The 27,604-nt window shown below is 44.5% G+C and overlaps 2 protein-coding genes across 6 annotated transcripts in view; both read right to left on the bottom strand.

The window, feature by feature from the left end:
* Positions 1-4,782, bottom strand: part of PLEKHM1 (pleckstrin homology and RUN domain containing M1) — a 46,256-nt gene extending 41,474 nt beyond the window's left edge. For 2 of the 4 annotated variants that reach the window (XM_059149888.1, XM_059149891.1), the window contains exons 1-2: positions 4,675-4,782; positions 1,894-2,037 (exon numbers count right to left, since the gene is read on the bottom strand). The gene's annotated coding sequence lies outside the window, so the exon portion shown is untranslated. The remainder of the gene's footprint in view (positions 1-1,893; positions 2,038-4,674) is intronic. The other 2 variants (XM_059149889.1, XM_059149890.1) reach the window with 2 other exon arrangements.
* Positions 4,783-13,283: 8,501 nt separating this feature from the next.
* The window catches only part of LOC131816376 (titin-like), a 52,303-nt gene continuing 37,982 nt past the window's right edge, over positions 13,284-27,604 (bottom strand). Inside the window, exons 8-14 of one of the 2 annotated variants that reach the window (XM_059149058.1) lie at positions 23,789-23,907; positions 19,970-21,762; positions 19,461-19,565; positions 15,433-15,482; positions 13,822-13,876; positions 13,598-13,740; positions 13,284-13,497 (exon numbers count right to left, since the gene is read on the bottom strand). In XM_059149058.1, coding sequence (XP_059005041.1) covers positions 13,395-13,497; positions 13,598-13,740; positions 13,822-13,876; positions 15,433-15,482; positions 19,461-19,565; positions 19,970-21,762; positions 23,789-23,907 — 2,368 coding nt within the window. In that variant the 3' untranslated portion in view covers positions 13,284-13,394. Of the gene's footprint in view, positions 13,498-13,597; positions 13,741-13,821; positions 13,877-15,432; positions 15,483-19,460; positions 19,566-19,969; positions 21,763-23,788; positions 23,908-27,604 lie in introns of those variants that run through there. The other variant, XM_059149059.1, reaches the window with a different exon arrangement.

Here is a 27,604-nt window from a genome sequence, read left to right as displayed (position 1 = left end):
CTGGCCTCTGGAGCTGCTGAGGGTAAACAGGACCCAGAGCCAAGCTTCCTAAGGAAAGGCATGCAGAGGGAGGGAGGTCTGTGTGGGGGGGGATGGCCCCTGCAGCACCAGCTCTGGTCACAGCACGACAGACCACCAGAAAGAATGCTGGCCCCCGGCCAAAGTCTGTTTGACCACCTCTCCTGTCGCCATGTTCCCGGCTCCTAATGCCTGAGGTTCTCAGAACCCTCCTCTGTGACCAGCTCCATGCTCTGGCCACAGGGCGATGGGAACAGGGGATGGGCTGCAGTCACAGTCCCTCCTGAAATTGTGCCTGATCCTGGAAGTGAGGTTCCTTCAAGCCTATCCTATGCAGCCCTGAAGGTCAAGTCCAGGTTCTCTGGTCCCAAGACCCTGGCATCCAATCCCTTTCAGCAATTCCAGTGGCCTAAGGCCTCCCTTTAGACCTGTTGTTCCAGACAGAACCTCAAGCTCCCAAACTGCCCTTCCCCTGGCCAGCCTTAGAACTTGGATGGCAACAATTGGAATAGTAGGTCCATTAAGGCCTCACTAATGAATTAAGCCAAAATAGAGTATTCATCGGAGGGAGGAAGGCTTATCAGTGAGTGGGTGCTCTGGCCAAGTCAGGGTCTGCTAAAAAAAAAAAAAGTCAATGGACACTGAGAGGTCAGAGCAGGGCCGGACAGGAGACAACTGTGGCCTAAAACAAAGTGTCAGAAAACCCACAAAATGACAACAGTGCAGGGAAATCAAGGAGAAGAGCCACTTGACAATTCACAAAATAGGATGAGACTTTGGGGTCAGGCCAAAGTTAAGGGCACGCTTTTCTTTGCAAGTAGCCAAAGCACCCTACCTGGGCCTGCCTGTCCCCCAATGCCTCAGGGAGGCAGGAAACCGGCTCAGAGGCAGGAACATGACAGTCTAGGAGATCTCTGGGATTTGGGTCTCCTGACAGCTAGGTCACCACTCCAGCAGGCTCCTGGCAGGTCCAGACCCCCAATCTACCATCCTATGGGACTGGCTTCACTTCCTATCCTCAGAACAGTCTTCACTAAAGAACCAAACCAAAGAGGGGTGTCTCTTCGGGAGACCCAGGCTGAGGAGAACAAATAGAGAGCCTCAAACATTATAGGCACAGTTGAGCAGAAAAGGGTGAGTGGCATCTACCTTTAGGAACCTCCAAACCATCCTAAGTCTACCTCTGCCCTTTAGTATTGATTCACCCTGGCACAGGATCTCATTCTCTAATCTGATTTAATTCTTAAAACAATCCTGTAAGAGGAGGATGATTATGCCCCATTTTACAGAAGAGAAAACTGAGGCTCTGGAAATGGGCCTCAGGTAAGGGACAGAATTCTCTGGTTTCCTCATTCAAGTCCTATGCCTCTCAGTCCTTGGTTCAAAGAGTTGTAGGCAAACTTATTACTCAGACTGTTCTGAGGGACTCAGAAGCTCCATTTTATCTAAGAAAGCCTAAAACCAACAAGAAACAACCTTGCCCACCAGATCCGTAGCATACTAAAGGGACAGGCCCCACACACTCAGGTGCCACATCTCCCAACAGCTGGTTTTACAAATGGAAACAGGTACTAGGACCCCAACCTTCCTAGGAAGGCCAATGGAGCCCCCCTGGCCCAGATCAGTGGAGCTTGATTCCAAGAACTGTCCTGCTCCCAGGCCAGCCCTGAAGATACTCCCTAAGTCCCTCTGCAGCACAGATTCTTTCCATAGTAGCTAGGTTTCAGAACTGTCCTTTCCTAAATGTTCCAATGCACAGGAAGGAAACATTCTGGTTGATTTTCTTTGTTACACGCCCTTCTATATACTTCCAATCTCACTTCCTCCAGAGACAAGGAAGAATGAAAAGAAGACAAGGGCTCAGACGAGACTTACATTAAAAGAAGAAATGGATGACCTGGCTTCACCGCTTTCGAAATACTCCATTCACCAGTAAACAGCAACCTCCTCTTCTTGGAGACTTCCCCGCCATCCGTGACAGCCTCGGTCTCTACAGCCTGAATCCGATCCTGCACCTGGCTATGCAGAACAACAGGCTGGTGTTTAAGCCCTCCAGCTGCTGCCCCAGGTGATGAGTCAGGGTTTTCAGTCGGAAACGAGTGACAGAGTTATCTTCTGATTCAGAAAGGCAGCTGATCCTCCAGACATGTGAGTGCTGAGTGAGTGAACAGCACCTCCCTCTACCTGAAGAAACTTGGGAGTTCTGGACAAGGGTCCTGTGAAGGGTGGGATGGGTGTGTGTGTCTAGGGGTGAAGGCGACTAGGCCTTTGAAGCAAATGAATACCAGCTGGAGGGCAAGAAACTTCTAGCTTGTGATTCTCAGTCTAAAGGCTAGTGGGTGAGGCCAGAAATGTGAAGTGTATGAACACTGGGTATCTTTCTTTCCTCTCTCCCTCCTCCCCTACAACACACATTTCCCCCATATTCTTATTTTTTTTTTAGATTTATTTATTTATTTTCAAGAGAGCGAGAGAGTGCACATGAGTGGGAGGAGGGGCAGAGGGAGAGACAGAGAGAATCTTAAGCAGGCTCCCTGGCCAGCATGGAGCCCAGTGAGGGGCTCAATCTCACGGCCCATGAAATCATGTTCTGAGCTGAAACCAAGAGTCAGACACTTGTCCCACATCCCTTAGGATTCCAGCAGGGACCAAATTCTGAATGAATGAAAGCAGAAACTTTGCCCCAACTCATTCACCATTGCATTTCTAGTGCCCAGAACAGTGCATAGCCCACAGTGGTGCTCAAAATACACTTGCTGAATGAACAGATGAGTAAAATAAGAAGGCTCAGGGCAGGTATCTCCACTCCAGACTGTAAGAAGTTGGGGTATGCAACTTTTCAGTGGGAGGGCCCCTGTGGAATTCTGCCCATCATACCAAGCTGCCAATAGGCTGTGAACCCTGTAGATATATCACACCTTACTAAAGGTAGAAGGGAATTCAATTTTCAAAGAAGCGAGACTATAAATGGCAAGCAAAGACAATGGGTCCTCTTTGGGGCCCCTTACAATTGCTGCAAAACGGCCAATCCTTTGGAGTGTGGTCACCAGAATAAGAGGGGATGTGCACCCAAAAAGCCCAGGAGATCATAAATACTAACAGTGGGGCCTGGGTGTCTCAAGAAGGTCTAGTTACTGAGATAACTTGGCTCTTTAAGTTCATGGGTCACCAAAATGGTCAAAAATCAAGGACAGTACCGGCAAAAAGAGGTAGCAATTCAACAGCCTCTGAATCCACCTAATTCTTCAGCCTCCCCAGGACCCACTCACCTACACTCTTCACAACATGTAACATCACCTCTGGTACTGTTTCCCTGTGTTCCGTATTGGGACTAATCTGCAACCAGCTCTGGCTGGCGGGGAGCACTACGTAAGGGTCCCTTCTAAGTGCCAGGACAACACTTATGGACATGGTTCTGTGACCAGAGCCAACCCCACACAGTGGAAGCCTCTGAGTTTCTACAGATTACCATCCAAAAGGAAGTGGTAAGTCTCCACTGTCCCAGTCTGATGGAGTAGCCATCCCTCACCTTCCACGTATTCGGATGATACCTACCATTCCAGCAGCCAACACAAGTAATGTAATATGAATGCTAAAAACACAACCCTTGAGGACAACAGGTACAGGGGACCAGACATCCAGGAAAAAACCCCTGAACCACAGGAGGTGGATCTCCCCTCCTCCACACTTATTTCTTATTTACCTTCGGAGGCCCTGCACCCATGCAGCTGCTCGGCAACTGCCCAGCTCTGAGAAAGCACCCTGATTTGGCTGCTGAGGGGAAGCAGGCGGGGTTGGCAGGGGACTGCTCTACGTTCTCTGATCAAATGGGAACCACGTCAAGGGAAGAATGGGTGCAGAGTTGGGGTGAAGAAATGGGGACAAGGAGACCTCATTTTACTAACACTGGGTAGGGGTGGTAACCGGGGAGGCAAGAGCTGGGGGCAGTTTAGCAAAGACTTAGGGATGAGGGGTCCTCAGGATGGCTGGAGGTGATAAGAAAGGATGTGGTGGGCTCTGAAGTTAGGGGTTGAGTGTCTGTGAGGACACGAAAATACATGTAAAACTTAGTATAGGGCTGAGGTCAGAGTTATTAAGAAGAGGGGGTGAGCTCAACAGAGCGTCTGCTTTTGTGGTAGGTATTAAATGAGGGTGGGTGGAGGTGGGGTGAGCAGAATTTGGGGGGCTGAGCAGGGAGACTGGGATAAGAAAGCTGAGCCAGAAAAGGGGAAAACCAGAAATGGTGGGGATCAGAGGAGGTTAGCGTGGAACACTGCGGCTGTCAAAGGGGGTGAGGGGTGAGGGAAGCGGAGGGATGTGGCTGCGCTGGGGGATGGAACTGGGCTACTGTGGGGGTCAAGAGTGTGGCCGCATTTACGCAACACCAGGGATGAGGGGGTGGGGGTAAGGCCTGGGCTCGGTCCCGGGCGGGAGAAGATGGAGGGGACGGGTCAGCAGTGGCTGTGCGGGCTGAAGGGTCAGGTCAGAGTGGGGTGGGGTGCGGGGCTCAGACCGGGAAGGGAAGGGGCTCTGAAGCAGGACAGTCTCAAGGCAACAAGGGGTTTGGGACCACGGACAGAGCTGGTGGCCCACCGCCCGTTCGCGTTTCGGCCCCGACGCCGTTCTCGCCCTCCTCGCCCCCGACCGCTAACTCACCAGAGGGAGCGGGGAGGTGGCGAGGAGCACTCCTGGCCGCAGCAGCCTCTCAGCTTCCGACCCGACGCTGCGGCCTCTCCGCCACTGACAACAGGAAACGACTCTCGCGGCGCCTGACGCAATCACGTCGGTTGGACGCCCGGTCCCGCCCCTAGCCCACGGAGCCAATCGTAGGGCTGAAGGAGCCGTGGGGGCGGGGCCAGCGCTCCCGCAAGCCCAAATTGCCAAACATCTAGCAGGTGAGCGATCTGGGAGGCTCGCAACTCTAGGACCCCAGGTGCGCGCGAAGAGGTGGGGCCACTAGGCGAGGTCACCAGCGTCGGGCGGAACGTGTCCTCCTGTCCGCCTCCAGCAGCGTCTGTGTTAATCTAGATCCTGGCTTCTGGGTTCCTGACCTCGCCTGGCCACAGCACCATCAGTGCAACTTTGCGACTGTCTCTTGGCCTGCTGTGGGAAGGCTCCCACTTGTAAAATCGGACCAATAGCCTACCCTAGTTTTGCCTCCCTGAGGGCATCAGCGCGGGTGGTGCTTCCCGCCTGGAGGCTCTGGGGAAAAGCATACATGTTTTGATCACACCTTTTACCGAGGGAGCCTTTAGGTCCCCAGGGCTTTCTCCTGTAACCTGCTTATCAGCCCTAAGGCGGGAAGTTCAAGAGTCCGGATATTCTCATCTAGCCAGGTATTCTTCATTTGCTTTCCTTGATAGAGTTGACATTTATTTTTCAGATGTACTCAGAAGTGTGTGTGTGTGTGTGTGTGTGTGTGTGTGTGTGTGTGTGTGTGTCTTTTGCTTCTGATACTTCACACCTGCAGGCTTTGGTCAAATGGGAGCTTAGAGCCTGAGTGTGGGGTGAGTGCCCGGGTGGAGAGGTACTACCTGCAGGTCCAGGGGAACTTAAGGAGTATCTACAGGGCTGGTCTAGCAACAGCACAGTTCTTGGAAGCAAGCTCCAGTGATCTGGGTCAGGGGCTCCATTGGTCTTCCTGGGAAGGTCAGAGTCCCAATGCCTGTTTCTATTTATAAAATCAGCTGTTGGAGATATGGCACTTGAGTGTGTGGGGGCTGCCCCTTCAGTAATTCTCTTTCCAGGAGTGAGAACCACCTCTTCCTGGTTTTAGACTAGATGAATCTGAGTGCATTCAGTATGGTTAATCATCAAGGAGGAAGTTAGAGATAAGGACATAGAGGCAAAGTATTCTCTTGGTGTTAAACAGGGTGGAAAGTAAGGAATTTACTAGGGAAATCCCATTTCCTAGGCAAAAGAATAGTGTTTCTTGTTAAAATAGCACAGCAAGAGCATCAGTGTCTTGACACAAGCATGCCCTCCCCCAGATGGAGCCGGCAACATTCCTCAGTTCTTCCAATGAATTTTTGCACAGCTGCTGTCTGAAAAAGCTGTGGGAACCCCCACATATAATCTCTTGTCTGCCTTTTCAGGAACCCCCATCTCCTGATCTTTTACTTCCCAGGCCTTTTGGCTCCTCTGTAAAGTCAAGGGCTTGTCTTCCTCTCTTCATTTTGCTCTGGTGCACACTGCCACCATTCATGGGCCGTGAGTCCACCAGGTAGTCTCCAGCCGGGAAAAAAAAAAAAAAAGTCTCACATTACCATTTCATTTGAGCAGTAATAAAGGTACATGCAACTTGCTGTGGTGCTAGGGAAGAGGGCTTGAAGGTTATCCTGGATGAGGCAACTTGTATCTGAGCTTACCAGGTGGATAAGAGGAAAGCACTGCAGGTGAAGAGACTGGCAGAGAAATGGCTGGTGGGTAGGAATGCGGGCTGAGCTCAAGGGACAGTGCCCGTGCGGTGCTGCAGGGAGGTGGAGAGGAAGCTAGGAGGTAAGAACAGAGGAAGGGGAGGCGGTTGGGACAGGTGGGGAGGGGGAAAGGGAGGAGGCACAGACCCAGCTGGAGGCCAGTGTAGGAAGGGCTGAAACATTTGAAAACGCAGCTCACACACCACTGGTCTGTCTGCTTAGATTTCAAGCACAATGCAGAGTTACGAAAAAAGGCAGGAGAACTGTGAGTCGTCTGAATTCCCTGGGGACAGGTCCCACGTGTAGATTTCTGAATCCCTCTCCTACCTGGAGTCACTCTGGGATGGGGTCCAAGAACTTTGGCTTGACCACCTCTCCTGTGCCCTGCCCTCAGTATGGATCCGAAGCTTAAGAAAATATAAGAATCTGCCTTAATTTAGGAGCTGAGGGATAAGGGATTAACATTTGTGCAAATGCTTCTGTTGTGTGCCAGGTGGGAACTGTGATTTGTCCTCATCAACCACCAAAAACAGACTTAAGAGAAGCTGAGTAACTTGGCCACACTACTAGTTAATGAATGGTAGAGGAAGGGCTGTCAGCCAGCTCTAATTCTAGTTGGAGGGCTGGCATAGATCAGTGGCAGAGCAAGTGGGGTTTGGAGCCAGGAATGCTTCGGTTTGAACACCAGCACATACTGTTCCCTCGGCCTTCCCTACGATATGTGGGGCAGACAACCCAGCAAGTGTGGGGCTAAGACCACTGCCACGGTCAGTGGTTTTCACAGGCCCCTTGAGGTAGTACCAAAGATAGAAACTTCTAAGTTTAACTGATGATGAGAAAAGAGAAGTCAGAACACCCTGAGGCCCCTTAGCCTCAGGCAGAGGGGCCAGGGTGTGTGCCTTCAGGTAAATTCCCCCACACTATCTGAGCCTGCATTCTCTCATCTGTAAATTGGGGGAAATATCAATTGATGTGTAGATTAAGTTAGATAATATACTTAGGATGGTTTCTGGCCTGCAGTAAGCATGTGAAGATGACCAGCTGTAGGGCACCTGGGTTGGTTAAACGTCTGCCTTCAGTTCAGGTCAGTCCTGGGGTCCAGCCCACAATGGGCTCCCTGCTCAGCGGGGAGACTGCTTGCCCTTCTCCCTCTGCCCCTCCCCCAGCTCATGCTCTCTTGCTCCTCTCTCAAAGGGATGAATAAATTCTCTTTTTGCTTCTTTTTACAAAAATTTATTTATTTAAAAGATTTTATTTATTTGAGAGAGAGGATTTGAAGGGAGCAGATTCAGGGCTCAATCCTAGGACCCTGAGATTATGACCTGAGCCAAAGGGCAGACACTTAACCGCATGTACCACCCAGGAGTCCCTGGATGAATAAAATGTTTAAAAGAAAAGAAAAAGATGACTGACTATATTATTGTTCAAGTTAATTCTCATCTTCCCAATCTAATCAGATCTCTGCTTTTAATTGCTCTCTGAGCACTGGAGAGACTTTCTTTTTTTCTTATTTTTTGAGAGCCCTTCTTTTTTTTTTTTTTTTTTTTTTTTAAAGATTTTATTTATTTATTTGACAGAGAGAAATCACAAGTAGATGGAGAGGCAGGCAGAGAGAGAGAGAGAGAGGGAAGCAGGCTCCCCGCTGAGCAGAGAGCCTGATGCGGGACTCGATCCCAGGACCCTGAGATCATGACCTGAGCCGAAGGCAACGGCTTAACCCACTGAGCCACCCAGGCGCCCCTTGAGAGCCCTTCTTGTTTGAACCCCAGATGTATCCTTACTTGGCAGCTGACTGAAGTCATCAAACTAGTACTAATGCAATCATTTTTCTCAAAACTGGAATTGCTAATGTTCTCCTGGGTTCTGTTGTAGGAAGCTGGTACTCCCCACCCTTTTATAAAATGGATTTAAAGGGTTTTTAATGATTGATTTGTCAATTATACTTCAATAAAGCTGGACAATAATAAAGTTTTGTCAAAATATTGATAAATAAATAAATAATGATAAATAATGATAATTTTTTTTAAAACCCCAAATGTCATTATACAGAGTTTACAGTTCAAATAGTATGAAATGAAATGATGAGGGAACATAATGACCCACAGAAGTTTCTTGCCTCCCCCGCCTGCCCACCCTTCTGAGCCAGCTCACTGGGGCTGGTTATTTCTGGCTGAATCTTCTGGTGCTTATCTCCACCTGTCCTGTGCTTCTAGCTCTTGATTTACCCATTTTAGTTACTGTCAGCAGACTTCCTCCTAGTAACACAGACAAGTAGTTCTTTAACAACCCAGACCATTCTTGGGGTTTGGTTACATCACTTTTTGGTTACATCACTCTGTAACGTAACCAAGTTCACAAAGACACATCACTTGTTAACTGGTTAACACTGGTAGTGTTAACAGAACTGTGACTATGTAAATATTGTTGGCGTGGCCCTCTGTCTGGGTTCTGTCCTCCCCTGCGCTCCAGCTCTCTTCTCGACCTGTCCCACAGCTTTCACCCTGGAATCTTCCCTCGCTGCTTCCTGGGTTGGCCTTTTCCTGGTTCCCTTCTCTTCTTTGCTTTCTTTACTTTCTCTCTGCTGGACCACATCTGCAGTTAAGAATCCCTATCGAATATTAAAAAACAGAAGAGTCTTTGGACCTCCTAATGATAGTAGTTATACCTTTAGGACCTACTAATTGGGAAAAAATACTTCAGGACCCCAAATTATCATGGACTCCTGCTCCTAAGTGAATTTGTGTTTTACTTACATTCGCATCTGTGGGTGTTCCTTAAATCTGGCTTCAGCCTCTGATTCTCCATTATCACCTCACCTCCTTATCTCCCAGTAAGACAACCTCCCTCTCAACTTTCAATTCAGTCTCTGTACTTTAACTGGACTTAGGTACTGGTTTAAGGCCTGACCTCACATTTGCACGTGACCATGGTGGGCCAATCAGAGTCTCCTCTTCCCACATACGGTGTCCAAGCTTTAAGGATGGGTTTTCCTCTACATCAGTGTCCCTCAAATCCTGGAACCAGAGGAAAGCACAACTGAGGGATAGATGGGGAGAAGATGATGCTGTTTGAGCCCTAGATGCAGCCAGTGCTTAGGCTTCCCTGGTATATGAGCTGATACATTGTATGACATTTTTGGTTAAAGCCTATTAGTTGGCTTTCACTTGGAACATAAAGAACAACAAGTGATGTGTCTTTGTGAACTTGGTTAAGTTACACAAGCCGTATTTATATTCATGTATGCTGACCAACAGCTCACAACAACACTAGGTTCCCTATCCGTCTGCTTTTATCAGCCCGAGCCCGAGATAGCTTGACATTGAATAGTCCCATTTAGGGACTGGAGGAAGCAATTTATCATGAGTCACTGCCCTAAAATATACTTTCCACCCACATGCCCTGTCCCTGGAATTCAGTAGCGATGGTGGGATTCTCTGGGGTTCATCCTGGCTCTCTTCAAATGGTTCTCCTTTGGAGTGTGAAGTCTGTGGGGAAAGGCAGCAATTAAGCAAAAGCACCTGCTTTTGCCCAGAGAGCTGGCGAAAGAGATGATGAGAGGGGCCGGATGCCCCGTGGAGCCCTGGGGGCTGTGATGGTGAATCTCATTGTTCTTCAAATTATCTGAAGTCCATGCAGATTCCCTGTCCGAAGTCCATGCAAATGCCTCCCTCTTAGGATGTTTCAGGCAATGAGAATTTTTCTAGTTTCAAAAGGATTCCAGAGAAAGAAATTTCACTACCTTTTTTTTTTTTTTTTTTTTTTAAAGATTTATTTATTTGGGTGGAGGAGGGGCAGAGGGAGAGAGAATCCTGAAGCAGACTCTCCGCTGAGTGTGGAGCTCCACGCAGGCTGATCCCAGGACCTCGAGATCATGACTGGAGCAGAAACCAAGAGCTGGTCGCTCAACCAGCTGAGCTACCCAGGCGCCCCTCACTACCCCGTTTTGATGTTTAACTTGTAGAGGCCCTTTCTTCTGGAGGTTCCTTTGGAAGCCAGTGGATACGGGATTCAGTGTAGACAAATTTATGTAAAAATCCCAGCTCCCAGTGGCATAGTCTCTTTGCAGCTTCTGGGGCAAACTCACAGCACATATGTTGACCTGTAGGAGGTCAGTTTATTTCATAAGGAAATCACATGTGGAGAATGAAGAAGTGGTCTAACATTCACCCAGTAAGATCCCTGAGTCATCACTACGAGCAGGGTCTGGTACTAGGCCCTGGGGAGAGGAAGGAGATGTGATTCTTGCCTTGTCAGGGTTCCTCCCCTAATAGAGAACTGCGGTGGGGCCTTCACACTGATGCGCTGTCTTTCCCTCTGCTCCATTTAGGGAGAACACCTAGAGGAACGGGGCCTTGGTACATAACCTCTAAACCAGGACTCGGTCTGGGCTTGAAGAGGCCTGATGAAGTTTCTGTCTCTTATTATGGCCTTTTATTATGGTTTCTTCTGGTAGTCTTTATAGCCTGGGCCCCAGAACCAACACAGGTGGCAAAGAGCTAGCCCTGCGGATCTGCAGACCAGCAGTGAGAGGCGGCGCTGGCCCAGCTGGCAGAACATTCCGGTACAGCTGTCCTGGCCATCCTGCAAGAACTGGTGTTTCAGTCCACTGGGTTTGGGGATGGTTTCTCAGTTAGCATTGTGGTGACGAGGGATACCCAGTACACATACTCACTCCTTCATTAGGCTCCTTCACATTAGGCAGTAGAGACCCAACATAGCCATGTGGTAGATAAAAAGAAGCTTATTGCTCTCTCGTGTAATCATCTGGTTAAGCACGGCAGTCTGGGCTGGTTTGGTGGATCACGTGTCAGGGAGCCAGGCTCCTGTTTGGTGGCTTCACCATTCTGGGGTGTTGCCCACATCCACGTGAAGTCTTTATGCTGTTCACAGGTTGAAGTCTCAATTTCCTTTGGCCCTGGAAGCTGGAACCGTCCATGGTGTGGTGGCAGACCCCTCTCCAGCACTACCCTGGAATGCAGAAAGCCTTACCTTGAAGCACGGTTCCGCTTCCGCTTCAGGCCTCTAGGACTTCTCCTCTTCTTGAAGGAGGGTGCTCCCCACCTCCACCCCCAGGGGTGCTCTACCACCATCCCCCAGGGCTCAGCAACATCTCACCCCCACTAGGACCAGAGCTGGTCATGCCTGGTGTGCCCCAGGACCGAGAGGCCCCGTCTTCCATGGGGGCGGCCACCAGCCAGTGTGACCCTCTGGGACTCCCAATGGTAAGAACCTGGCGGAGCCTTCTGGTCATCTTCAGTCTGCCCTGCCCTGCCTTGCCCTCCCGCCCTCAAATCCCTGCTGACCTGCAGTCCTGACAAAGCCAGAGAACCTCGGCTTCCGCCAGCTCCCGGCTCTCTTTGCCCTACTTCAGTAGTTTGGTGAGCATAAGAGGGCGATGGATTCTTTTTTCTCTAAATGCTAACCAGCCTCCTCCGAGCCCTCGTCTTCATTCAGCCTGGCTTGGCCTGTGAAGACTTGAACAAACACAAACATAGTTTTGAGCAGCTCTGGGCCACATCCTTAGTAGAACCCTAGCCTCCCTTAAAGTGCTGGAAGCCCACGAACCAGGTTTCACAGATTCCCTTGACAGCAGAGTTCTGCCACTTAACAGCGTACCTGTGTGAAATCTGGGAAGTGATGAGGAGCTGGAAGCCATTCTGTCCTCGTCTGCAGGGACAGATGCGCAGGCTGCACGCGGGACTCCATGCTCCCCGCTAATCACCTGGCTGGGGACTTTGGGGCGCTGCTGTGACCTCAGCAATCTTTTTAGGGACAGCAGCAGCTTTGGATTTATGGAGACCAACTGGTAAAGTCACGGGAAAGCTAGCAATGCAGTCCCCCAGGCCCCGATGTTCACCAGCGCCAGCCCCCACAGTGATTAGCACCAGTTACGTGTACGGACATCGATCATGACCTGAGCTGAAACCAAGAGTTGACCGTTTAACTGACCGAACCACCCAGGCATCGCAGGAGTGGAGGAATTCTTGCCTTTTCCAAAGATTGCACCGCGTTATCCCCTGGAATCATGCAGCTATGATCGGTGTTGGTGAGGAAGGTGGTGGTAGGTCTGGTGCTGGGCTGTGCTGGAGAGAGCCAAGCAGCGCACATCTGTCCCTCAGTGGGGTCAGGAGACGCGAGGGCGGTATGAGGGCTGTACATGCGAATGGGTAAGTGGCCCCAACACTATGTTTTCTGCAATCAAGGCCTGAGGAGGGCAGTCTTGGGTAATTACTGCTCTCACACGTTCTTCTTTACCCTAGCCCTCAGCCCTTCCCTGCCAGCTACCCAAGGGTTGGGATTTTTTTTTTTTTAAGAAAACAAACCAAAAAAACCCCAATGTGAATTATCTACTCCCTTCGAAGGGTGAAGAACCCTCAATTTGCCAAGACAGGGCACACATTTTGTGCACGAGATTGAGCACTTGGGAAGGAAGTTAGGGTTTAGGCCTGCCGTGGAGCTAGGCTCAGTGATTCAAATATTCTGGCAATGCCAAAGCCCTTACGGGAGGCGCCAGAAATAGATGATCTTCTCTGGGCAAGAGGTCAAGTGTGTTGTGAGTTACTGATATTTGGTGAGCCAGGGAAGAGAGCACCAGAATAAACTGCTCATTGATTTAATTACCCAGTCTACACCCCCTGAAGATATGTTTTCCAGTTTCCAGAGACTGATTTGCTCAGGGAAATGAGGGAGAGACACCACTACTCATCCTCCTTTGCCCGCGCGGCTCCAGGACACCGGCACCCACGAGGGATTCTAGCTTCAGTCCTGCTCCTTGTACCTGTGGTCCCTGTTCTCTCAATAATACATGTTTAACTGGTTCCATTTTTATTCCTTACCACGTGGCTAGAATTGGTTATGAACTTATACATTTTAATATGAGAAAAATAAGTATTTTACAGGCAATGCTGAGAAGCCAATATCAGAAAATAAACTCTGTAGGCGGCCTGAGGCAGGCTGGGCTCACTCGGTGACGGTCTCTGCGGCGGTCTCACTCTCCTCACCCAGCTCTTCAGCAGTCGAATCTGTGGCCTGAGTCTTCTCTGCTGTGGCTTCACTTTTCTCTCTGCAAAAAGGAGAAGAATGCCAAAGGCTTTTACTCTGCAAAGGGACAGTTCAACTTTCCATAGTTTCCTCATTTGATATAAGAACCGTAAATCAGGTACCCTGGTTCCTTGTTGAAAATCTCATCCTCATCAGAAGAATCCTTGTCATGTAACTTCTGTGCCATGTTTTTCTTGCGTGTGGCATTGAGAGGTCTGTACATGTCCCGAAGCCAAAGTGGCCGCCTTCTCCAGAAAAAGCCCTCCTAGAAAACAGAAAGGATGATGTTAATTCTGCATTTCCCGTGCTCTCTGCAGCCATGGGGCTTTATCCTGCTCAGATTTACCTGATTCTCATTTTCGGATGAGCATCTCTTCCGCAGCAGAGACCGAAAGAAGCCCCTTGGAGGAAATATATGCACAATTAGTGACTCATGCCGTATTCCATAACTCTCACAACGTGTATCTCTGGTCTTATTAGGACACCTCCATCCAGAATCACAGGAAGCAAAATCACTACAGATCTGGGATCTTGAAAATAATCCCAAGCATGTTGGGCTTCCAGAATTTTCCCACATCTATCCATAACAGCCCCACAATGTCTCTGGGGAGATCTTTGCATGTGGCTCGACATGGAATGCAGGCAGGATTTTCATCCCGCTCACCTGGGACCTTGGCCAAGTGCCCTCATGCAGTGAACAAACTGGGCAACTGCACAGAGAAAGCACCTTACTCTCTCCAGAAGCATTTTACAGTGGGCCCCAATGCACTCAGTCTCATAGGCATCATTTGCTGGAGAGCAGGAAGGAGAGGTGCTTCTATGTTCCTAGTTGCTTTATCCTGCAAGTTGAATTGCACCAAGAAAATGCCCGAGTCCAACCAGCAAAGTTATCTAGCTCACTGCCTTTCACACTGTAGGCTGTCACTGATGAATGAGTCGTGAAATGAGCTTAAAGGTCACAACCAGCACTAAAACACAAAATATTCTTTTTGAATACAAACAGTATAGAAAAAATGAGAGCGTATGGTAAGTTTGTCTTAGAAACTGCTCAGGTCTCTACGGTATGTGTGTACTGAGTTGTGACATAAAATGTAGCTCGCAGCCCACGGGCAGTGTAGTCAGAGAGGGAGTGCCCAGCTGGAAAGGAGTCATCTTCTGACACTCCACTAGCAGTATGACCATGGGACAATTTACCTTCCCCTGCTTCTTCTCCATTTCCTTATTATAAAAGGAAGAGACAAACTATTATCTAAGTCCTCTCCCAGTTACAATTCTATGGGGCCTGTACAAAGGGAATGGTGAGTGGGGACTTGAAAGCCAGGAGGAGGAGGAGGAGGAAGAGGGAAGTTTTCCTGCCACTTTATAGGAAGGAGTCATATATTCTGCCTTCCATCAGCCTTGAAGACTAGCCCTCTTTGCCCAAGATTTTGTGGCCCTCCCTACCCTTTCCCTGGAGCCTCTGAGAAGGCCTGATGCGCACTCCCAGCAGGAACCAGCACCTCCCCATACCACCCTCATTTTTAAAAAGACTGGTGATCAGGGCACCTGGGTGGCTCAGTGGGTTAAAGCCTCTGCCTTCAGCTCAGGTCATGATCTCAGGGTCCTGGGATCGAGGCCCGCATCGGGCTCTCTGCTTGGCAGGGAGCCTGCTTCCTCCTCCCTCTCTCTCTGCCTGCCTCTCTGCCTACTTGTGACCTCTATCTATCAAATAAAATAAATAAAATCTTAAAAAAAAAAAAAAGACTGGTGACCAGCAGATGCTCTGTGCCAGTCTCCTCCTAACTCAGGTTTGGCTGGGGAGCTAATTTTGCTGGATCCAGGAAAAGCATTAGGCCAAATAAATGTTCTTTCTGCCTTTCGTGGTGTCCTGGGAGTAAAATAAGGGAACTGAAATAGAGAGGAGTTCTAAAATCTAGTTCTAAATTTCTACTTTAACAACTGCCAGACTATTATTTACCTTGAGTTTCCTTCTTTACCTTCCTCTGATGCTGTTCTATGAGAATAAATCTGTTTTGGAAGAAAACATGATCACAGTTACCCATCTCGATGACCACTGCATCCAGATCTTTTTCATTCCTTTGTATTTTAGGTCTTATCTAGCCAATGAGAGGATAACTTTTTTGAGGACCGGAATTCTGTTTGCTTAATAGTCCTCTGCTCTTCCACAATACCTAACTTGGGATCTTGTGTGCAGCTGGCAATACATTTTATTGGTGGTTTTAGATGACATTCAACAGATAATTCCTAATACAAATTCTAAGAAGAAGGAAAAGAAAAGTATCTACCAGAAACCTAAGCAGCAGCATTGTTTTACAGTCAAGAACAAGAGTGGGATGCCCATTATTCTGGCTACTATTCATCATTGTTGAGGAGGTCCTAATCAATGCAGTAGGAAAAATGAAGTATTAGGAAGAAACAAAACATATTTACCTATGAAATTATGAACAACCCAAGTGGCCCAAGAGAATCGACTAAAATTTTACTTAAGTATGAGAAGTCAATAAGATGGCTAGATACAAAATGGAGAGCTCAACATGCAAACCACAATAGTGATCCTACATTCCATAAATAGCTAATCAGTGAATGGAAGAATGATCCCATTTACACTATCATTAAAAGGCATCAGGTACCTAGGAGTAAACTTACAGCAAAGAATGGGTAAGACCTATGAGATGAAAATATTAAAACTCTTCTGAATGACATTAAGAAGAAATGAATACCACTGCATGGTCTCCGTCCTAGAATATTGCAAAGATGTCAGGTCTCCTCAAATTAACCTATAAATTCAAAGTAATCCTATTCAAATCCCAAGATAGCTTTTAAAAACAACAACAACAACAACAACAACAACAAAAACTGGTCGGAAGACATTTGGTGGAGAAAATATGCAAGCCTAGCTACAAAATGAGAGAAAAAGAAGAAAAGAGCAGGAGCTTACCCTACCAGACATCAAAATATGTTATTATAAAGCAACTGGAATTAAGTACATAGTGTGATACTGATACAGGGAAAGAAACTGGATTGATTGAGTCTAGATAAAAAATAGTATTTTAGATCAGTGAAGAAAGAATGAATCGTTCAATAAAAGATTTTAAATTAACTGGATCTTTATGCAGGGGGTGAAAAAAGTTAGATCCCTTACCTCAACCATCCCCCAAACCAAAACAGATTCTACACATATTCAAAAATGTAAATAAAAACAAATGTTATAAGAGTATAGAAGAAAACAGTATAGAGGCTGCAAAGGCCTCATTAACAAGACCCACATCCCAGAAGGCATGAGGACTGGCAGATATGGTCCTTGCCCATCATTCTTCATAGTCCTCGCCCCCTTCCCCCCTGGATTGTTGGTCTTCCTGTTGATTTATAGAAATATATTAATCCTTTTAGTGGCTTTCACTGAATTTCAATGTTTTAAATATTTGTCAGTGTTTTCATCTTTAAGGAGACAAAATGGTGGAACCGGAGCACAGGCTTTGCAGTCAGGCGAAATGGGGTTCTGCCTTGGGTTTTGCCACTGGGGCCTTAAGCTGATTTCCCTTTTAGGTATCAAAGAAGGATGGCAATATCATCCTCACAGGGTTGTGGGGATTAAAATCGGGTGTGGGAAATTCTTCCTATGCTTGGCATAGATCAGTGCCAAGTTTGCTAATGGTGTCACAGACAAGATGATCAAATCTATCAAAGGTTTCTGCTCGTGGTGTCAAATCATAAAGCTCTTTCCCACCACAAGATGATAAAAATATTGCTTCTGTTTTCCTCTAACAGTTTTATGGGTTCTTTTCTTTTTTTTTTACATTTACTGAAATATGTTTAAGGTGAGAAATGAGGCTCTGCTATTATTTTCCTCCTAAATAATCAAGCAGTTGTTCTATTACCATTTACTTCTTTTCTTCCATTGATTTGAATACTAAAAGGTAACGTTTCAAAAGTCCTAGGAACACATGGGTCTGTCTATTGCTGGATTCTGTATGCTACTTCAAATAAATATTAGGCTGCCTTATTGCTCATTGTGAAGTCGACATAATGCCTCATCTCTCTTCCTTTGAACGCCATTATTGTCTACTACAGGAAAAGCACTGCATGGTCTCCGTCCTCAAAAAGCGCATCATCAAAATAAGGAGAGGAAATAATGCAACCACATAAATACAAGCAAAAGGCTAAACTACATAGAAATTAAAAACAGCAATAAGAATTTACAGAACTTCCCTGAAAGCTTTGGCTTTCAGCCACAGGCCACCTGAAGATACAGATACTGGACAATGGCCAGTGATATATCTTCCCAGAGACCTTGGTAAGCTGACCCCATGCCAGTTCCTAGACTCCTGGGCTCAGCAGTCAGACTCTGTCCTTAACAAAAGCAAACTCACTTCTTCCTATAGAGGCAATCTCACTTTATCAGTGCCCCAGGATGGATCAAAATCAGAATGCCGGGTTATCACTTGACAATGGGAAATATATCTGTTCCGCAGATAGGGCATCTGTGTCTACATGGTTGGGAACTAGCTCCCGGGGACACTGGCCTCCATGGCGCACTGAAACACAATTAGAAGGCTACTTGGTGAGAAGAGAATTAGAAGGAAAGTAACAGCTGAATCCACTGTTTGACAGAAAGGACTGAAGTAGCCAGATCCATCCATCTCCCCAAGAGGCACAGCCACACTAGTGGGCTTAACGCTCATATGCTGCTTGAGGGGCCATGTCTACTCTTGGGGAAGCCTAGGATGGGCACGGCCCATGGTGGGCTCTTCCTCACCATTTCTATGTTTTTACTACTGACCAACCTTTCTGCAGGCAGACATGTTTCTCTTTAGCAGTTCATATATCCAGTCCATTTTTACTTAAGTCTGATAAACCAGGAAGCCACTTGATGCTTACATAGCTCTGCTGTGCTCCATGTTTTGATGTTTGGTGTTTCTCTCTTGGGGAGCTGCCTTTTAAAAAGTTGTTTACCTTATTATTGTTTTCAGGGGAGGGGAATGCATCAATATGGACCCTAAGAAATGGTGACAAATCTCACAGAAGGACTAGGACCAGGAGGGCTGGAGAGTTCAGGGAAGGCTTTTTGGAGAATGATGAACTTGTGTTGACTTTTGAGAGACTCATGGTACTTCCACAGGCAGAGCGAATTAAGAGGGAATTTCAGATGGGCAAAGGCACAGACCAAAGCAGGAATGGGCATGGGGTGACTAGGGGGTGGTGAGGGGTGGCTTTGGCTGGGACGGAGGCCTGCTAGGACAGTAGAAAAGGTAAACGAGGTAAATGAGTTTGGATTGGTGGGATAAGTCAAGACTGTCAACTTGTTCAATCATTCTTTAAAAAATGTTAGCACCCGCCTGTTGGGAAAAGGAAGAAGTCATTAAAGGATTGAAGGAAAGGTAAACAGGCAAGCTCCAGCAACAGACTATAAATCTGACGTACTTTGAGGTAGCCTGCTACAGGATTTGGGCTTCAGTGTTTGAACTGAACCTATTCACACAACACCTTACACAGTGGAGGAGAAAGCTGCTAAGTGAATCTAATGAATCAACAAGATGACACTTTTATCTGTAAGTTATGTCCTTTCTTCCAGGATGGCTGATGGTTCCAGGAGGGCAGAGAGACTTCCTCTGTCATCATTTCAGCCAAGGAAAGAAATCAGTGGCAGTCTGAGACTCACGGGTGAGTACATCGAATCGACATAATTTTGAGTTGAAGAAATGTTACTATCATGTCAACTCTGGCCTTCTTAAACTTAATGTCTTAGTCTAATGGCTTGTTGCCTTGGTTACAATCCACAGATCTCCAGGCAGTGGGGGGTTCTTTTAAAATTCCCTGGAATATACTTGGCAGTAAAGGAACAAAGCAGATTTCAGTCCTCCAAACTGAAGAGGAATATCAAGTAGTAGTAGGTGGGAAAGTGGCTTTGATTTTCAATTTGTGGGTTCTGAATCAATTATAAAGATAGAAGATATTCTGGAAATCTGAATTAATGGTTGTCCTTACCTCAATGAGACAGAAAACTATAATCAAAATCATCACTACTACAGTCACAGATATTGCCAAGATGAGTTTGTTGTTATAGCCATAACCTGGAACTTCTTTTGTGAGCTAAAAAAAAAAAATAAAGAAAGAAAGAACAGGTTTTTATTTTTTAGAGAACAAAGAGACAGGATGGAAAGCTAACTATTCTTCAGCTACTCTAAAACCCCATTCTTTCAGATGAGTGCCTTACAGATTCTTAAGGAACATACCAAATCTAAGGTGTTATGTAATCTTATCATCAGCATTTTCTTCAAAAATTTATTTATCTTGTATGTTAGGTCCCCTCCTCATATACCCTGGGGATAGCGGCACTAAAGGAGCAAAGTGGCAGGTCATGTGTCTCAGCCAACGTTACCTGGCCAAGACAAGACCCAGACTAGGCCACCCCTGGTCTTCGGGCTTGGGCGATTTCATGGCATTTCCTAAACTGACTCAAAGTCCAGATCCTATGTTTCAGGAGTTTTCCTCACCTCACTGGACTCCTGCCCTTTCTGTTCACTCTGGACTTCTGTGCTCTCGTTGATATAGTTCTCAGTTTTCCATTGGTCCGTATCCCACTCAGCCTTGGACACCTTTACTTCTTGCTGCTCACTGAGAAGCTTCATCAGGAGGCCTGTTCTGGAGATGAGCTTGGCACAGGCCAGTTGCACGTGGGTCTCGGAGCAGTCCATTTTCAAAGTCCGGATAACATGAGAAATGAGCCTTCTCACATCATTGTTGGGGATGAGGGACCGTAGCTGCTGGTTTAGCTGAATTTCAAATAGATCCCCTGTGGCTGAGTGCTTCGACACAGTGAACTCTGTGGACTTCGGGGGCAATTCGGTGCCCATGTTGTGGTATTCCCATTGTGTTTCATTGGTTTGTTTAACAGTTGGCATAAAGTTGTCTCTGGTGGCTGCAGAATGTGCCCTGGGAAGATTCTCATGGTTCCTGAATTCAGGGAGGGTTTGTTCTGGCACCGTCTCTTCAAAAATATTCTGCGTAGTAGTGTTTTCCACAGTAGTGTTTTCCCTAAGAGGTTCTGAAAGAGTAAATAATTCCGGAAAAGGATTTTCCTGAGAACTCATTTCTCCTGAAGATGAAAAAGCCTCCCGTGAGGGGGAATTTATGAGGCTCCTGACTGCAGAGAATGGAGGCCTCTTTGCCAGCATCAGTCTATTTCTGAGAGGACTTTTCTTTTTGAATTTTCGATTCCGTTTGGCCTTGGGTTCTCTGTGGACCACACGTGAGTGAGGTTTATGAAAGATGTACTTCTTTCCGGAATGTGAGACTGGTCTGGGAGCCTTCAGATTCTTAACTCTAGCATTTGCATCCTCTAAAACAAAAATAGTGTAGGTTAAGTCTTTTGATTTGTTTTTCACCTCAGGTAGGGATTTTGGAGCAGTGGAGGCAGGAGGCCTGCCCAACGAGTATTGTTTCAGGAAGGAAGAGACTGCTGCCTTGTGCTCCTTTATGAATGAAGGCTCTGTATTGAAGGAGTCCCCCACTAATTTCTTGGGCCTCTGCGCCATGTGAAGCTGCTCCAGCTCCCTTGTAGATGGTCTCCCGAGCCTTCTTTCTTTGGCCACGTTCTCCACAAATGGCTGGGCATTCTGTTTCTTCTGGTTTCTCTGACGGCGCAATTCTTTGAAGTATCTTTTCCGTAGGCCCTTGGGGCCCTTGATGACCTTTTTCACTCTCAGCATCTTTTTCCCTACATGCTCAGCCTTGGCGAGGCTCTCTTCCTGAGCTTGGGCAGTTTCTAATTTCTTTGGAAAGATCTGGCGTTTAAATTTGGGACCGAAAAGACCGGAATGTATAAGCATGGCAATTTTTTCTTTTTTTTTCACCTCATCAATTTTTTCTTGAATTTCTGCATCTAACAAATTTTCCAGAAAGTAGAGTTTCTTCAGTTTATTTTTGTAAGTTGAATTATTGGGTCCAGGTTTAAGAGATAGGCTCCCTGTGTTGTTTGTCAAGGGACCTGTGGGCTTGTCTCCATCTTGTACATTTGAAAACAGAAGTTTAATAAATGGTAATAATGTTGATTCTACATCTTCTAGATTTCCCTCTGAGAAATAAGGCAATATGTAATTCAGTGCACTAATAACATCACTTTCATCATTGAAGTCTAGCTGCTCATTGATAAAGGCTAGACTGACGCTATTTTTGTCTGAGGATGCCTTCTCTGGCTCAATAGTCAGCTCAGTACTGGTGCTCTTCTTCCGGGCTTTTAATACCTTCATGAATGAGCCTTCTGTATTCCTTATAGATACTTCTTCATCTATCAACAAAGAAGAGACTAGTTTTGATAATGAAAGACTGCTAGTACAGCTTTTTGTCAGTCGACAGTCCTATATCCCAGTCAAATAAATTAAGAATCGGCAAATATTTGAGTACCATTTAGAGAGGAGACAAACTCAAACTCTAATCTATGGCTGGCAACAACAAAAGGAGAAAAGGATGTTTTTTTGAAAAGGTGGCTATTTACTCAGAAACTTCCATAGTGTGAATAACTATATTTGGGATAATTCCTGGGGTCCCCAAGGCCCGATTGCCCAGTACTCAAGAAAAAGTCAAGGCTGGAAGACACTCAGCTAAACTGTGCGCAGATCTACAGTGACTCCTGGCATTCATATACCTCATCCTGTCCTGCTTCAGATGCAGAGGGAGCATGAGGTGTCCTCCTTCCTTTCTTCAGTGTGCTTGTGTTCTTACTGCCATCACAGATGCCCATGACTGCACCCCCTGTTATAAGTCCTCATCTGGATATGCCTTCTCTAGCTACCCACCAATTCCTTGCTTGGTCCACCTCCCATATATTGCAGTTCATATAACTCATAAGCTCTAATCAGAAAAAACCCCACTATGTCTACTCTGGCTCTTTGTTTAAATGTGGGCAGGGATCTGGGATGTAGGTTAAATTTCCCAGGTATGAGAGATATGCCAATGTGGAATGTTTAATAAATTAAGGGAATGATACTTGAGGTCTTAAAATGCAGAAGGGATAAAGAAACGTTAGTCAGATGCTTATTTCACTTTCATTTCTAAGATTTCTAGGTTTACTTAGGGAATCATCCAGAGCTTCCAACTACCTGAAGGTCAAGTGTGCCACTGTGTATACTGCAGAGCATTGTGCAGCTGGGTTTCTTTTCCAGAAGAAATAGAAGTATTTTTAGTGGTGGTGGTGAGGGTCAGAGGAGGAGGTAATAAGGGTCACAAGAAAGAAGAAGCAATAGGCTTGCTGAGAGCCCAAAATAAGAAGATACTTGAGTGCTAGGCTACAGCACTTAACACCTCTGGTCACAGTTTTCCTCACCTGTAAAAGGAGATTAAACATGCCTCTTCTCCCCAACTCTAAGGGAGAAGGAGTAATAGAATTTGTAAAAACAAAACAAAACAAAACAAAACAAAAAAAAAACCAAAAAACTGTTTTGAAAAATAAGCAACACTGTATTTACAGAAATAGCAGTGTTATTTCTGATGTACCATAGATCATTGATAGGGACTCATATTCCAGCCATCCGGGTGCACAAGCACATTTTGGAAGTCATCAAGTTAGTGCCAATAAAACATAGTATACAGAAAAATACTTAACACCTGAGTGTTTTTGGACAGAAAAGCTTAGGATTCAGAACAAGTTCAGAGTTGGGCAGTTCAAGAATAGAAGAGCCCTCTCTTTCCATTAGAAGGTAGCAGCTTCTGGTTAGGGAACAGAAACTCTCAGGCTCCGAATACAACTTTTTTATAAATCAGCATCACTTTTACTCTTATAATATAACTTGTAAAAATAAACAAAAATATATCTTTTTCTGTCCTATAAAACAAAGGGCCAAAGGGCACCTGAGATGTAATGCATATAATATCAGTTTACAAACTGTGATGCACTATATGAACAAGTTTGCATTTGGGGGTAATTATTTAATGAGGTAATTGAGAATCTAACTTTTAACAAAGGAATAGTTCTTAGGAATTTAGGGATTTGAGGGTACTTGGGTGTCTCAAGTGTATGACTCATGGTTTTGGCTCAGGTCATGATCTCAGGGTTATGGGATTGAGCCCCGCATTGGGCTCTGCACTCAGCGGGGAGTCTGCTTGAGATTCTGTCCCTCTGCCCCTTCCTCGACTTGCATGCTCTCTCTCTCAAATAAATAACTCTTTTTTTTTTTTAAAGAGAGATTTAGGGATTTGACTCTGAATGAATAAAAATAATGCAGTGACATCATTACTTAAAAATTTTATCATTGTTAATTAAAAATAAAGAATTAAATAAAAATTTATAAGCTTATCATAAGACAATTCAGACTCACCACAATGTGTGGCATTTGTCATACATTCACTGTCACAATGCAGCTTGACTGTCTTGCAGACAACCTCAATATTATTTTTGAATTGACAGAGACAGCAGGCCATACGGCTAGGTAAAATCCTATAAATGGAAACATAGGTAATTAAATTAGTGGTAAAGGAGTTACTTGAGTAGGTAGAAGAGGCAGGCCAAGGGGATCACAGGGCTGTGTAAAAAGGAATTCTTGAGGCATATGGCCTGGATGATTGGGGAGGGACCAGATGGCCAACTGCTGCTCTAGAATATTGTAAATAAATAGACAGGACAGAGGTGCCCAATAGAAAGGTAAGGATAGAAGGGGGTATGGTATGCCTAGAGTAAGATAGAGATGAGAACTGGGTGACACTGATCAGTAGTTTAGTTCAGAAGTATCTGCTTCCAACCCAAAAGTCTCGCTTTGGGTTGATAGCACACAGGAAGAGGATAGACTTCTAAGAAGAGTCTGAAAGGTCTGAAATATGTTCTGTATTGGGGATAGAACGCAATCAATCAAAACAAACCAATAATCTACACAGATGTTACAATTAGCAGACAAAGACATTTAAAAAGTTGTAACTGGGGTGCCTGGGTGGTGTTGTTGGCTAAGTGTCCCACTCTTGGTTTCAGCTCAGGTCATGATCTCAGGGTCATGAGATCAAGCCCCGCATTGAGCTCCTAGCTCAGCATGGAGTTTGCTTGAGAGTCTCTCTCTCTCTCCCTCTGTCCCACTCACTCTTGCTTTCTCTCTCTCAAATAAGTAAATAAATCTTTTTAAAAAGCTATAACTGTATTTCACATGTTAAAAAAAACCCAGACTAAAAAACCCATGCCTCTACTTAACTCAGTGAGTCATGTAACCCCTTCAAGTGGCCTAATATTTGTGTACTTAGAGTCCCTGAAGGAGAGGAAATATAAGAAATTTTGAAAAAATAATACCCTAAAATTTTCCAAACAGGTAAACCCAATAAACCACAAATCCAAAAAGGTCAGTAAACTCTAAGCACAAGAAACACGGACAAAATTACACGAAGACACATCATAATCAAACTGCTCAAAACCATCAATAAAGAGAAAATCTTTATAGCAGCCAAAGGGGGGGGAAAAAAAAACCACATACAACATATAGAGAAACAAAGATAGTAATGAGAACATATCTCTTGTTGGAAATAATGGAACTCAGTAGAGCAACATCTTTAAAGCAGTGGAGAGGAGAGGGGACCCATTGACTATCAAGCTAATATTCTATATCCAGATCTTTCAAAAACAAAAGCAAAAAAAAAAGACCACCTGACACATACAAAAGCTGAAAGAATTCATCACTAGTAGACTTACACTGTAGATATGCTAAAGAAAATATTTTTAAGTGGAAGGAAAATGATACCAGATGGAAAGGTGGATCCACACAAAAGAATGAAGAACATTAGAACTCGTAACTACATAGGTAAATATGTAAGATTTTTCTTACTATTTAAATATCCAAATATAATATGATTTCATTTATATGTAGAATCTTAAAAAAAACCAAATGAACAAACAATGACAATAAAAAAGAGAGAAACACACATAAATATGGAGAACAAACATGGTTGCTAAAGCAGAGAGGGTGGGGATATAGTCAAAATGGGTGAAAAGGATTAAGAGATAAAAACTTCCCATTATAAAATAAATAAGTCACCAGATGAAAAGTACAATGTAGGGAATATAGTCAATAATACTGTAATACACTTAATGTTGTGAGCATTTCATAACATATATAGTTGTTGAATCACTATGTTGTACATCTGAAACTAATATTATATTAACTATACTTGAATAAAAGAGTTAACTTATTGTTTAAACAAAAAAATAATATGGTGTGCTGTTTATAACGGAAAGTAAAATGTATGAAAGCAGTAGCACAAAGGCCCAGGAGGGAAGAAATGGAAGTATCATATATATTGGAAGGTTCTTATACAAATCATGAATTCATATAATATCATTTGAAGATAGACTATGATAAGTTAAAGATAAAAACTACAAACCAATAAGCAATCAATAAAATAAAACCAGAGTTGTAACAAATTAGCAAAGAAATAAATAATAAAATGTACTCAGTCAATCCAAAAGCAGAAAGAAAAAGAAAAAAAATGAAACAAAGAACAGATGGGGCACAGAGAAAATATTAGACAGTAGCTTTAAATGTAATCATAAAAATAATTACATTAAATATAAATGGTATAATCACCCTAATTAAAAAATTGTCACACTAGATAAAAAAGCACAAACCAACCATATGCTATCTTCAAGAATCATCTTCAATAGAAAGATATAAATGGGTTATAAGTATGGAAAAAATTATGCTATGCTAACATGAATCAATAGAAAACGTGAGTGGCTATATTATCATAAAACAAACTCAATTTCAGCAAAGAATATTACCAAGGATAAAGGAGATTATTCCATCATGATAGAAATGTCAACTAATAAAAAAAGAAATAACCTAAAAATTTATCCATCTGATAAGAGAACTTCAAAATATATCAAGGAGAATGGCAAAGAGAAACAAATAAATACACAATTATAGTTGGAGAGTTCAATATCCCTCTCTCAACGATTGATAGAAAAAAATATATTTAAAAATCAATAAAGATATAGCAGACTTGAACAACACTATCAACCTACTTGACCTAATTGACATTTATAGAACACTCCACCCAAAATCAGAAAACATATATTTTTTTTCAAGTAGACACATAATATTTACCAAAATAGACCTATATCTCATCTATTACCAGAATTCATGGCTAAAAAACAAGCCTCAGTAAATTTAAGATTTCAGTCATTCAACATATGTTCTGTGACCACAATGGAATTAAATTAGAAATTAACAGATTTGAAAAATCTCCAAATATTTGGAAACTAAACAATTTGTAGAAGTCTTTTATCAAGAAGTTTCATTCCATTCCTAGTTTGCCGAGTGTATTTTTTTGTAATTGGTAATCAGGAATGGGTATTAGATTTTTCAGATACTTTTTTCCAGTTAATTATTTTCTAAGTAACCCTGTGCATCAAAGAGATCAAAAGGGAGATTAAGAACTATTTTGTATTGACTAAAACTGAAAAAACATATCAACATATGGGATGTTGCTAACACAGTTCAGCTTCCCTAGCATCCACTTTTAAGAAAGTAGAAAAAGAAAAGAAAATTAATCACTGAGTAAGGAGAAGGAATAGCATAATAACAATCAAGGCAGAAATGCAGAAAATGGAAAACAGGAAAATAGAGAAGTCAGTGAAATGAAAAGACAGTTTTTAGAGAAGGCAAATAAAATTGATAAACCTCTAGCCATATTGACCTAGATAAGAGAAGACACAAATTATCAATATCAGAAATGACAGGGGTCAGGTGCCTGGGTGGCTCAGTGGGTTAAAGCTTCTGCCTTTGGCTTGGGTCGTGATCCCAGGGTCCTGGGATCAGCCCGCATCAGGCTCTCTGCTCAGCAGGGAGCCTGCTTCCTCCTCTCTCTCTGCCTACTTGTGATTTCCATCTGTCAAATAAATAAAATCTTAAAAAAAAATGACAGGGGTGACATCAGTATGAATTTTACATATGTTAAAAGAATAAAGGAATATTATAAAATAATTTATGTCAATAAGTTCAAGATGAAATGGACAGATTTCTTAAAAGACATGAACTACTCAAAAATAAATATGTAACTTAAATAGCAACTTAAAGATAACTTTAAGTTACTTAAAGTAAAATGGTAACTTAAAGAAATAGAGTGTGTAGTTTACAACCTTCTTACAAAGAATGCTTCAA

The sequence above is a fragment of the Mustela lutreola genome, chromosome 15, assembly GCF_030435805.1.
Source record: "Mustela lutreola isolate mMusLut2 chromosome 15, mMusLut2.pri, whole genome shotgun sequence".
NCBI lineage: Eukaryota > Metazoa > Chordata > Mammalia > Carnivora > Mustelidae > Mustela > Mustela lutreola.
This window is presented reverse-complemented; position numbering and strand designations above follow the sequence as displayed.